General features: G+C 42.5%; 1 protein-coding gene and 2 long non-coding RNA genes across 5 annotated transcripts in view; 2 read left to right on the forward strand and 1 right to left on the reverse strand.

Annotated features, from left to right (window-relative positions):
- LOC108162104 (titin) overlaps positions 1-5,895 on the forward strand; it is a 119,132-nt gene extending 113,237 nt beyond the window's left edge. Inside the window, exons 8-9 of one of the 2 annotated variants that reach the window (XM_033393644.1) lie at positions 3,721-3,767; positions 4,136-4,226. In XM_033393644.1, the coding sequence (XP_033249535.1) occupies positions 3,721-3,749 (29 nt within the window). In that variant the 3' untranslated portion in view covers positions 3,750-3,767; positions 4,136-4,226. Of the gene's footprint in view, positions 1-3,720; positions 3,768-4,135 lie in introns of both variants that reach the window. The other variant, XM_017296666.2, reaches the window with a different exon arrangement.
- Positions 5,896-7,476: 1,581 nt separating this feature from the next.
- Positions 7,477-8,055, forward strand: LOC117188982. The gene is made up of 2 exons (XR_004473041.1): positions 7,477-7,750; positions 7,811-8,055. It is a non-coding gene; the product is annotated as an uncharacterized LOC117188982 (long non-coding RNA).
- Positions 8,056-9,791: 1,736 nt separating this feature from the next.
- The window catches only part of LOC108163641, a 33,736-nt gene continuing 29,896 nt past the window's right edge, over positions 9,792-13,631 (reverse strand). For both annotated transcript variants that reach the window (XR_001775700.2, XR_001775699.2), the window contains exons 7-10: positions 11,025-11,244; positions 10,873-10,938; positions 10,097-10,826; positions 9,792-10,036 (exon numbers count right to left, since the gene is read on the reverse strand). This is a non-coding gene — a long non-coding RNA (uncharacterized LOC108163641). The remainder of the gene's footprint in view (positions 10,037-10,096; positions 10,827-10,872; positions 10,939-11,024; positions 11,245-13,631) is intronic.

Raw genomic sequence — 13,631 nt, forward strand, 5'->3', positions numbered from 1 at the left:
GATTGATTATGCAGACTTTTGTGTCAGTTGGTTGAGCGCTTTTGTTTGGTCTTTTGTCAAACACACACACGCACACATGAATACATGTATGAGCCAAACACACATACATGGAAATGGCTTTAATTCATCATTAAAGCAAAGAGAGAGAGAGAAAGGGACGGCACCAACATGAGGATAAAACGCCAAAGAAAGAGATGTAGTGGCAGATTATCGGCCAAGCTTTTAGCAGATTATTCAAATTGCTACTTCATGAATATACATAAACGATTTTGATTAATATCTAAGACACACACCCTCACACACTCATATAGTATATGCAGATACATGACAAATTTGTGGGCAGCAGCAAAGGGAAGATGGGGGGCAAATAAAAATGAAAGTGAAAGAAATTTTAAAGGAATTTAAGAAAAATGTCTGCAGAAAGGGATATGCAGGGGAATGTTTGGAGTATCTTAATGATTCTTGTGTATTTAAGAAAACTTTTAGATAAGAAATTCAAGAAAGTATTTGGGTTTTGGACTTTGAGAAAAGTATTGCGTGAATATCTATGTCTTCGCCTTGAAGATTTGGTAGATCTTCCTGGAAAACCCCTCGGAAAAACCTACCCAAATGAAACAGAAAATAACCCGAATATTTTTGGGCATAAAATGTAATGCGATTTGAGTAAAGTATTTGAATTTTTGTTATCAAAAAACTTCCTGAAAAGCACCAAAATATCGTAAGGCAAAGGGTGAAATATTGGGCTATCCATCGCGAAACTTTTGGCAACCTTTCACTTTCCTATGGACTGGCCTTTCCCTCGTGTAAACCGTGTATCTTCATAGATCTCTCCGCTGGAATCCTGTTGAGGCCCATCCTTTCGTTTATCTCTGCGTTGAAATACACGAAGTGCAGTTTGCTTTTAGGCTGAGCAATAAATGCTTCGCCAATGACAGGGAAACTTATTCAAAGTGCCATAAAACCCATGTTCTTTGGCACTCCCTCGTTCTCGCTGGCCGGGTTCCAGGCCTTCTAGGAAATACAGGTGGAAGTGGAATGAGATTAATCACATGAGTCAGGATTTTTGCAACAGGAAAAGACCAAAAGGAGAGTTGCAGGGCCGCAACAGCCACAGCAGCAGTCGAAGGAGCAGCACACTTCAGAGCACTAAACACACACTAAGTGGATTTGGGAGTCAGTGTAGGAGGAGGGTGGATCGTAGATGGAGAAAGTAGTTTAAAAGATGAGAGAAAGCCAGTGGCTGGGAAAGGCGCATCCAAAGGGCAACAAATGATAAGCGCTTTGGCTTTTGCTACTCTATGTTTTAACTCCTTGTTTTGTTCCCTGTATGTTCTGCAGTGAGAGAAATGAGGATTACTTTTGGAATATTTTGTACCTGCTGTGGCTTGGGGGGAGAATTCATAAAAAGGTGTCGGTTTCCCAAGAAATTTCTGCATAGAAAATTCTGTAAAGGGAATTTTCATTGGATGCTTCCAAAATGTCGGCAAAATTCATATCCCTCTGAAAAAGATCGTAGTTTTTTCGACTGTAGATGGCTGTGTGTGTGTGTCTGTGTTTGTGTTTGTGGGATAAACTCATCTGCAATTTGTTTACTTTCGACGTTTCCGAAAATTTACTAAAAACGAAGGCAACAGAAACACACACATGCACAAAAAATGGGTTATTACGGGCTTAGGATAACAAAAAAAAAAAGAAAAGCATACTCGTTGAAGAGAGAGGGAGAGAGAGAAAGTGCTCGCAGCAGCAGCAAGAATAACAGACACGACTGTTGAGGAGAAAAACGTTGGGAAAAACAAAAGAAAAACTTACTCTGGCCGCCAGTCACCATCGGCACACACACACACACACACTTGGAAAATTTGCATATGGGAGGGGGGGAGGCTGCTGGAAAAAGGTAGAGCAAAGTGGAGTCCAACAGTGCGTATGCTTAACGCAAAAACGATTAAGTTGTTGAGTTGAGAGATAGAGAGATAGAGATAGAAGGGCAGGCAGCGGAGGAAAGGCCGGAAAGGGAATGGAAATTGAAAAACGGAGCAGGGAAAAACTACTAGAAGCAACAACAACCAGGGGCCACCAAGAGAGGGAGAGAGGGAGAGGTAGGTGATGCGGCGTAGGCGTGGCACACAATAAAGTTATGCGCATAAAATCCACACACAGGCTCACGTATTGGCCATAAAACACCGTAGAGTGGTAGGGCAAGCCCGAGCCAAATCTCCGAAAGGGAAATAGTCCAAGCTCCAAAAAAAAAAAAAGGAAAAAAAGGATTCTCTTCTTGGCTTTCTGCCTTGCAACACTTTCCCAGAGTTCTGTACTTTTTTTTGGGTCAAGTTTATGCAGATGCCAAAGCGGAGGCGCTGGAGGATGGCGACAAACGCGCTTAGAAATTTTCACACGACCAACAGCCCCCCAAGAGGAGGAGGAGGGGAGCAGGAGGAGAAGGATGGCTAAGCGGAATATGTTAAAGAGCAGTTGTTAAAAAGGATTTACGTTTTACATTTGTGCAGAGCACGGAACGAAGGAGAGAGTGGTGCCGAGTGTAGTGGAGTGGCGGGACATTCACACATTGGTATTTGGCCAGAGAAAGAAAAAAAAAAGAAGCATTTCGATGCGGCGATTTCGATTCGTTCTCTCTTGCTTTTTTTCGACTATTTTGAAATTCAAATTCCAATAAATTTTCCAACGATTTGGCACACAAAGCAGCGCCGAAGCCGAAGCCAAAAGCGTGTGAATGTTTGAAGGTTGTTAGTGTTTGAATCCTTTTCTCTTCGTTTTTTTTTGCTTTTGTTTGAAAGGATTTGCATGACCAAAAGAGCTGCGGACATTCTTTGGGACGGTAGGGGTTAGGGGTTGGGGATCCACATCGTGGATAGATGTGCTTAAATATGCAACAATTTGTAGCAGACAAAGATGTTTGCCAAATGCTTGCTGTAGCAAGTGCCCTGCCAAGTCCTTTGATTATAAATTAATGTCCTGTTTACATGGTCTGCCTAGCACCGAACACACACACACACCATTCCCCATCGAGGAGGATCGAGGTGGATGTCCTTTCCAGCCTGTCCTCTAATTCGATTACCATTCGGGATACTGGAGAGAGGGAGGGTCAATAATTGCAGTTCTCTGTCTCGTTGGGGAAAAGCAATCAACTGACAAATTAAAACAATTGCTGGAGGGGGCATCCGCGGCATCCCCAATAGTTAAATGGACAATTTAAAGCTGAAAGAGAACGAGTTTTGATCAGTCAATTATTGAACTTGAATTAGGGGGCTGTGGTGAGGGCTTTCACTAATCTTTAAGGGATTTTGCAATGCATTTTGATACTCTTCGACATTGAAAACTACGAAAACAAAACAAACTTGAACGTAGAGCAAACCCTGAAGCCAGACTCTTACCAGAAACTGCGAAAATCTTTCTAATTGGCATAATCCCATCCTACAGGCTCTTGCATAACTGTGTATTCTGTGTGTGCATGGGTGTAACCGTGTGTTTGGCCTCATTTTAAGCTAGTCCTTAAGCATCTTAAGCATTTCTCACCAGCAGCAGCCGCCGCATCAACTTCAATCAAAAACTTGACAACTTTTCCCTAACTTTTTGGCTTTTCTCTACAATTTCTCTCCCAATATTCTCCCGCACTCACATGTCTTGCCTCATGCAAAATCACCAACAAAAAAAAAAAAACAATATTGATATTGATAAATTAAACCACGAATCACGAAACATCAGCGGACATCATACAGGATGTTACGCTCTAACGGAGCGCGCAGGCTGAAGTAAGTTTCCAAAAGTCAGCAAAAAGGACGAACCGAATATTCGATTACCGTGAAGGATGATGATGGAGATTTTTGAGTTACTTTTTCCGTTCCGGTCGAGCCTACGTTTTTTAATTTGCTATGATTTTGACACAGCATATACCCTACCACCCACCATATACCCTACACACACACACACACACACACACACACGAAACACTCGCCTCGCCGTGTGTTTGTTTGTCGACTTTTCGTTGGGTTTGGTTTTCTTTGATTAGCATTTTGTTTTTAATTGTTTGAGCATGATTTTGGCAATTTTCCGCTTACTTTGTGAAACTAATTTAAACAATTTTCTCCCACTCTCTATCCCGTCTCTTCCCTTCGTACAGATTCACCATATCACGACGTAAGCGGCCTGCCGAATCCGTATAATATGGAGCATATGGAACAGGATGAGGTCCTGCCACCCCAACAGCACATGTCCCTCAGCTACGATGACAGTTTCGAGGGCGAGTACTCGACAACGCCGAATGCCAGGAATCGTCGCGTCATACGCGAGATCATTGTCTAGAAAAACGCAAAAAAGAAGGAAGTCCGGCATCAAAATCCAGCACTCAATATATCTATCTATATCTCTATATCCTTCACACACATGCTATACCATCGAATCGAATCTACTCGTAAACCCTTACACACAACATTCATAATCATCATCATCGAAAAAAAGAGTCTTATTATTTTTGTACTTCTTCAACTTCTTGAACTCAAATTCTAATTTGAAAAGTGGCCATTTTTGAATACTTTTTTTTATTTAAATATAAATATATATTTTTGATGTAAGCTTAGTTGAGGGATACGACGAACGTGTGTTGAGTTTTATTGGCAACGAATGATATACATATAAATACCATACCATACCATACGATACGGGCCCCTCCATCATACCCTAGCAGATACATATGATGGACAGGCATAGGCATAAGCACTAGATATCCAGATGGGATCTATCGGATCTATACACAGATACACACAGTTACAGCTACAGTTACAGACACATCACCCACTGGACGAGCACTTAATGTTACGATCGACGAGCAGGTAGCAAATAGGTCTTAAATATTAGCTAATAGTACAGTCTATGATCTAGGTCCCAGTTTGCGAGCGAAACGAGAAACGAGAAACGTGTAAAACTTTAAGGCATCCAATGTTGAAATGAGAACAAATTCAAATTTCAAAGAAAACATAAGAAAAATCTCACACACCTAGGATTAGGGATCTACAGATACAGATACGGATTAATCCTTAAGTGATTCGCGTTGGTTCTGTGCTTTCTTCTCACAGATTCTCCAACAAAACAAAAGTATATTTAAACAGTACGACCTGCCACAAAAAAAAAAAAACAAAAAACCAAGAAAAACTTAAAAAAAAGTAAAGAAAAACTTACCTTAAACTAGTTTTAAATTTTTAAATAAATCTGAGAAAAAAAAAAGAAAAAAATATGTTGCTTTAAGTAAGTTCTATGATAACAACAAATAACTACAACAGAAAACTTTAAAAGATTATTACAAATAATTGAAAAATAGAAAACCACAAAAACAAACTCCTCCAATTCGAAGAAAACTTTAATATAATTTAAAAAATTTAGCATTTAATTTAAAAAAAATGATTGTGTTCTGTTTTCCATTATTGTTTCGAATCCTGACGAGCTTTTTGTTGAAATTCAAAATTTTAATAATCATATTAAAATAATTTGTAATTATTGTTAAGCCTTCTATCCAATCCAATCCAATCTAACAACGATTCATTCATTCATTAAGTTATGTTAACAATATAAATGTTTTGTTTGTGCATTGTGCGTTGTTTTATTAATTCCCCTTCAAGTGTTTTTTGCAACTTTTTGACACACACACACGGTAAACGATAAACGATAAAAGATTAACGATAGACGTTAGACACGATGCGGAACATTTTGTGTAGCTAAGATTTAATTGTAAATACATGTGTAATTTGTATATATTTACTTGAATTGCAAAAAGTAAATAAGCAGCAAGCAGCGGCAACTTAAACTAAATTGTAGTTAATTTTAACAATTTCAAAATGAATTTAACTAGTAAGCAAATGTTTAAGAGAGCAAATGCCACACAAAAAATAAAAAGTAAAGCGAATTCAGTAACAAAAAATCTCGTTAAATGAACAAAAGCAAAAAAGCTACACACAGAAAACGGATAAATTAAGCAAAAAAGCATACGAAATGAGAATCTTTATTATATAAATTATACACTCTTAAAAAAGTTAAGCGAATATACATTATATATACATACATATATATATATATACACATACATATACATCTACTTATTATTTGTAAATAAGTAAAAAGCATAATATTTTCATTTCAAGAGTCCCTCCTTCCCCTCCACCTCCCCCTCCCCATCCACAAAAACGAAACGAAATCCATTAAAAATATATTTCCAACAAAAAAAAAAGAGAAACAAAATCAAAAACTTTTTTATTTAGCAAAAATATACACACGAGTGTATACGATATTTTGAAATTTGACTGACAGACACAATGTTGTTGTGGCATGCGGCATCATTCAAAAACAAGAATGAATGAAGTGAATAAAAATACGAGTATATGTATGTAGATCCAGGCAGCAGCAGCAGCAACTGCATGAACAAACAGAGACACAGAAACAGAATTGCTATGCCCTCGGGCGCTGTTCAAATAATAAAACACTTTGTTAACTATTTTGTATGCATTTCTGATTTCTGATTCAATTCAACAAATTGCCAGCCACCCCATCACAACAAAACGAAAGAGAAAACATTAGCTAAAATATTTATGATGCATACACACGCGTACAGTCAGACACTCTCACGTACAGTCCTCACACATGAAACAAAACATACAATATTTTTTTATTCAGTTTTAAAACGAAGGTAAAATAAAGCAAAACATCAAAAAAAAAACACAAAACAAAAGAATTTAAATTAAATGGCATGCGTTTTGGTTTTGCGGGAAGGAATGTGGGCCAGGACCAGGCCAGAGAGCGGAGGAGCTGCAGCTGCAGTCGTTGCATAATGTGCCATGTTTAAGTTGATTGGCACCAAATTTATAGCCATGCAATTTGACTTAAGTGGCAATGCAGGCGACGTCGCTCGGCTCTTGCTCTGGCAACTCTGGCGCCGGAAGTAACACGACACTGACATTTTAATTTAGTGCCAAGCGCAGTGGTTCCCAGTCCCAGCCAGACCCACTCGCCCCCGTGGCCAGCGGGCTCCGCTGTTGGGTTTCCTGTTCATGTCACTTCTTCAGTTTTGCGTAAGAAACGGCAGCCACTTTGACTAGCGCTGACAGCGCCAGGGCCCGAGTGGGGCCGCCTTGGATTGACAGCGTGGCACAGGCAGCCCAGCCCTCAAATTGGCTAACAAGTTGTAATCAATTCGATTAGCGATCTGAAAATGTATTAAAAATTCAATGAATATTCAATTGAAATGTAAGTATGATATATACATAGTATATTTCTGATATATCTCGAGTATATAGCGGCGGATCAACTGGAAAATTCATTAAATTACTGGTTTTTTCTGTAGGCCATATCTCTGGTATCCGGCAGCCGATCTAGGCCTCCGTGCTCGGGAGAGTCCTGCCAATCGACTGCCATCCTAAAAAAGGACATCAATTTTCTCACGATTTTCGCAAAAAATCATGATGGTTACATCATTAAATTTCTCAAAAATTGGCCTCATTTTCGAAGTCGAGGTTTTGCTGCCGTTCGACAGTCTGGATCCTCGCGATCCTAGGAGAGTTGGTTCTTCAACGATTAGGCCCCAATTGTCCGGGATATAGCCTTACGAAGATTGGGATTTGCATACCATTAAAATAGGCCATAGTCATGATTCCACTGCTGTGCCGCTGAGTCGACAAGGTGGCGTGCCGTCCGCTGCAGCAGCGACCAGAGATCGACAGCAATCAAACGCTGGGCTATAGCTTTGAAACGCGTAAGTAAATCAGTATATATGTAATTGTGGAAATATTTTAAAATACATCTTCCTTCACAGAGGTCTTCTGTACCCCACGCATTGCCACAAAAGGAGTCGTATCCGATTTCATCCCTCGACCTGGCCATCGATAACAAGGACTTTGACTAGGACTACCAAGGGAAGAACACTCTAGATATATCGTGTTGTTGTTAGGTTTAAGGATATACGCGTTCATATATTTAGATAGTAGTCAAAAATGTTTTCCACTTGTTTAAATATTTATACTTAGCTAAGTTATGATGAATAAAACTTTTGAAAAATTATCCTTGCTGTTTTCTGATTGGGGGAAGCTATCCCGATTGCAAAATGGCGTGGCACGCCCAGATCGGTTCACAATTAGGGTAGAAAACTAAATCTTATAGATTGGGGAAAATGTCCTTGATCCTTGATAAGGACTCCATCAAATCAGGGGCATTTTTTCGATCGCAGGAAGCCATCGCAAGGCCAATTCGGCCAACAAATAGCAGAGAAAACTATGTATGTATGGTTGGGGTTGTTGAAGTCCTTACGAAAGGATCAAGGAGATTTTTCTGATCACGGCGGGCCATGGACGCCCCGATCGGGCCCCAAATAAAAGATAAAACAAGATATATATGTCTAGAGAAAATATCCTTGATCCTTGGGCCTTGATAAGGACTTCATTAAGTCAGGGACATTTTTCTAAGCTCAGGAAGCTGTCGCACGCCCAGATCGGCCCACAAATAGCCGAGAAAACTACGTATGTATGGTTGGGGTTGTTGGAGTCCTTACCGAAGGATCAAGGATATTTTTCTGATCACGGGGGCCGTCGCATGTGCGGATCGGGCCTCAAATAACGGATGAAACAAGATATGTATGTCTGGAGTAAATATGCTTGAACCTTGGTCCTTGATAAGGACTCCATTAAATCAGGGACATTTTTCCGAACACAGGAAGCCGTCGCATGTCCCGATCGGGCCTCAAATAACGGAGAAACAAATCTGGTTTGTAATTTGTTATTTTTGAAAATGTAGTTCAAGAAATCACCGATAGGGGCGCCACCGTACAAAAAGGAAAAACTCGCGTCAAATGGCCAAAATCTGGATGGGATACCAGGCGAACAGAAATCAGCAGCAAGCAACTGTAGGAATTGCAAAAAAAATGGTGCATACTTTCGGGAGACAACTAATTTAAAAAAAATTCAGTTACCTTCTGCTGATTTCTGTTCGCCTGGTATCCCATCCAGATTTTGGCCATTTGACGCGAGTTTTTCCTTTTTGTACGGTGGCGCCCCTATCGGTGATTTCTTGAACTACATTTTCAAAAATAACAAATTACAAACCAGATTTGTTTCTCCGTTATTTGAGGCCCGATCGGGACATGCGACGGCTTCCTGTGTTCGGAAAAATGTCCCTGATTTAATGGAGTCCTTATCAAGGACCAAGGTTCAAGCATATTTACTCCAGACATACATATCTTGTTTCATCCGTTATTTGAGGCCCGATCCGCACATGCGACGGCCCCCGTGATCAGAAAAATGTCCTTGATCCTTCGGTAAGGACTCCAACAACCCCAACCATACATACGTAGTTTTCTCGGCTATTTGTGGGCCGATCTGGGCGTGCGACAGCTTCCTGAGCTTAGAAAAATGTCCCTGACTTAATGAAGTCCTTATCAAGGCCCAAGGATCAAGGATATTTTCTCTAGACATATATATCTTGTTTTATCTTTTATTTGGGGCCCGATCGGGGCGTCCATGGCCCGCCGTGATCAGAAAAATCTCCTTGATCCTTTCGTAAGGACTTCAACAACCCCAACCATACATACATAGTTTTCTCTGCTATTTGTTGGCCGAATTGGCCTTGCGATGGCTTCCTGCGATCGAAAAAATGCCCCTGATTTGATGGAGTCCTTATCAAGGATCAAGGACATTTTCCCCAATCTATAAGATTTAGTTTTCTCCCCTAATTGTGAACCGATCTGGGCGTGCCACGCCATTTTGCAATCGGGATAGCTTCCCCCAATCAGAAAACAGCAAGGATAATTTTTCAAAAGTTTTATTCATCATAACTTAGCTAAGTATAAATATTTAAACAAGTGGAAAACATTTTTGACTACTATCTAAATATAAGAACGCGTATATCCTTAAACCTAACAACAACACGATATATCTAGAGTGTTCTTCCCTTGGTAGTCCTAGTCAAAGTCCTTGTTATCGATGGCCAGGTCGAGGGATGAAATCGGATACGACTCCTATTGTGGCAATGCGTGGGGTACAGAAGACCTCTGTGAAGGAAGATGTATTTTAAAATATTTCCACAATTACATATATACTGATTTACTTACGCGTTTCAAAGCTATAGCCCAGCGTTTGATTGCTGTCGATCTCTGGTCGCTGCTGCAGCGGACGGCACGCCACCTTGTCGACTCAGCGACACAGCAGTGGAATCATGACTATGGCCTATTTTAATGGTATGCAAATCCCAATCTTCGTAAGGCTATATCTCGGACAATTGGGGCCTAATCGTTGAAGAACCAACTCTCCTAGGATCGCGAGGATCCAGACTGTCGAACGGCAGCAAAACCTCGACTTCGAAAATGAGGCCAATTTTCGAGAAATTTAATGATGTAACCATCATGATTTTTTGCGAAAATCGTGAGAAAATTGATGTCCCTTTTTAGGGTGGCAGTCGATTGGCAGGACTCTCCCGAGCACGGAGAGATATGCCAGATCGGCTGCCGGATACCAAAGATATGGCGTACAGAAAAAACCAGTATTGTAACGATGTGCAAATCCAAATCTTCGTAAGGCTATATCTCGGACAAATAAGGCCAAATCGGTCAAGGACCAACTCCCCCAGGATCGCGAGGATCCAGACAGTCGGACGGCATCAAAATCTCGACTACGAAAATGAGGTCGAGCTCTGAAGCACTGTAAAGGCAGAGAAAACAGCTCCGAACGCAAGCGACTGTGAGTTCGCGATTTCAGCCGGTCGCATGGAGTGGGCTGTCGTCAGGCTTAGGCCCTTCGTAAATAAGAGCTATTCATGGCCTCCGGAAGGTGCGATCTGCTAAACTAAAAGAAAGAGTTAAATCAATAAGTAAAGCTTAGTAACCTTTACCTGGCGGGGTAAGAGGAGGAGATCGCTGCATAACAGTTGTTGCCAGAAAGGGTCTCAGCAAATAAGCTGGAGGGAATAAACATAAAATAGAATAAGAACCAAGAACAAATAGTCAATAAAAAAGATGAATAGAGGGAAACCTGAAAACTTACCTGGTCAAAGCCGTCCAGGTAAAGCAGGAGGTGCTGGAGGGAAGACGATGTCGGTAATGTCGGCACCTGCGAAGCACGATGCATGCGATCGTGGATGCAGTATCGATCCGGCACCACCCAAACAGGTACGGCCGCCGGAGGGAGCCCGTGTACTACTGTGTACCTCATGCGTTCGGAAATGTTTCCTTCTATCAGTCTGCTCAAAATCCCACACCGGCGTCTGCAAAGGTTTAATGAGAACAGCTGGAATTAGAGCCAAGTGAGAACACTTCAATCCAGATGCTCTCGATGACATGGATTTTGTAGAATGTAGGCCACTACCAGGTGCAGAATAAGCAGAGCACTCCGAACCACCCAACGAAACCAAAACCAGTGCAAAATCACAACGCCAACGCCAACATCAACACCAACCCCAATCCAAACCAATGCGCCAGCAGCCGCAGTCATTCATTCATATCTCAAACAAAAGCGGCATATGAAATTCATTTACTCCGCTCACAACCATTCGTCATTCTATAACCCCCCCGTTTTTCCCGTTTCCCGCTCCTCGAGCGGTGGCATTCCACTGCATGACCAAGGGTGCCTCATCCAGCACGTAGGCGGCGGCAACCACCGTCAATTAAAGCGTTGCCGGTGCCGCCTAATTGGATTTATGCCACATTTATGTGTGTAGGTGCAAATTCGTGGAATCGCGAGGCAGGCCCAGAGGCAAAAGCGGCAGAAGCACAAACTCGTGCTAAAAATCAGTAGGATAATGAGCGAGAACTGCTGCCATTAGAAGGAGCCCGTGGAGGAGGGAGGAGGGGGGAAACAGACAGCCAGAGAAACACAAAAGTACGAACCACAAACTTAATACCAGGACCCCACATCCCGGACCCCCTTACCCCGTACCCCGTACCACGTACCCCGAACCGACAACAATTGCAACTTGCGAACCACTAACAACTTTCGAGGACTTTAAATGAAATTACGCGAAAACTTTCGGACCACCATCCACCGTGATGGTAACTTTTTCAAGAGGTCTCCAGGACCGACTGAACCTCTCTCTGTATATTGCGGTTGCGGGCACGCTCGTTGGACTCCGGACTGTGCAACTGTGGCACTGTGTGGCCGAGAGGCGCATAATGAGTTTCATAAATTACCGCAAATTAAAGACACGATGAGTGTGCCGCCGTGCCACCTTATAGATGCCACCTCATCGCCAGTCGGGACTTCGGCTTCATCCTACATTCATCCAATCAACCCCATCCCCCAATACCCAATACCCAATCCCCACTCTCCCTCTCTCGCCCTGTCTCTCTCTGTGTGGGATTCTGCGGTCATTGGTTTGTAATTAATGCGACCAGAAGCTGACCAGAGCCGGACTTGGCACGCCTGCGGCGGCCTAATGTTACAGAAGAAGGCCCCCAGAAGCCAGGTCAGAGGTCAGAGGCAGAGACTGAGGCAGTCCTGGGTCCTCTTCGTCTGCGGTCGCTATCCGTGTGGAGTTGAGTGCTTTTGTGTTTAATTTTATTAATTATCGACGTAATCTTTGAAGTTGCCTCCTCCTGACTGGAGGAGCCTCCGTCTGTGGCATAGGGATATTCAACTTTTGTCTGTGCGGAGGCGCCTCCATTAATCGCGTTAACTCGAAACGTGTGTGTCTGTGGCAGTTCTTGGCGCGAAGTCCCCATATAAACTTTTGGCAGCCCCAACTTTTTTTCGCAGCCCCCAAACCCAATTACATCTCTGACACATGCCACAGCAAGGTGAAAGGAGAGGAGCAAAATAAATAAGCTCCTGTTGAGTTCCGTTCCTGTTAAATCATTGCAAAATCATGGCATATCCCAATTTGATTTGATTATCCCCGTTGCCAGGGCAACCAACATTTTGGCGCTTTACCTGTAGGCAGAGGCAGAGTCAGAGGCTGAGGAAGCGGAAGTCCAGGAAGAGGCCACTCGCCGTGGCAACAGCTGCTCATTTGCTAGCGCTAATCCTAAGAGTACTTTCCCACCATCCTGTGGCATTGCCTGGCAACTGGAGACCTCGAGGTACCGGTTCTGGGTTCTGGGCCCTGGCCTTTTTCCCAGAGGCGTAATTTGAGCGCAAATATTGAAGTTTTAAAACCACCAGCAACAGTAGCAGCCAGCAGCCAACAGCAGCACCACAAATAAAAGAATAATCAGAATAATGAGCAAATATTTAAGCAGCCAGAAATCAGAGAAAGGGCCAACCAGCCAGCCAGCTAGCAGAGACCAGTGGCTGCCCTGAGACAGGGGATGGAACACACGCCCTGGATACATAAATTTCTTGTCGATAAGGAAAACCTTCCATCCATCCATCCATCCCCTTTTCAATGTCTCCCTCTCTGCTGCTGTGGTGCCTGCTCTTGATTGTAATTATGAATGAAATTCGAATTGCAGGAATGGAAATTCGCTTCAGTTTCGGTTGCAGTTGGTCCCGGGCCACGTGCCTTCTGATCCTCCGGTCACGTGGCACCCATCCCCATACCCATTCGCAGACCGTACTCCTTAGCGTCGTTTCGCGCTCATCGGAAGTGCCAATAAGTAGTTGTCAATATTGACTGATTATCTCGACACGGAGAAAGCGAGAAAAGGGAGAGAAGGG

This window comes from Drosophila miranda, chromosome 4 (assembly GCF_003369915.1).
Source record: "Drosophila miranda strain MSH22 chromosome 4, D.miranda_PacBio2.1, whole genome shotgun sequence".
NCBI classification, from domain to species: domain Eukaryota; kingdom Metazoa; phylum Arthropoda; class Insecta; order Diptera; family Drosophilidae; genus Drosophila; species Drosophila miranda.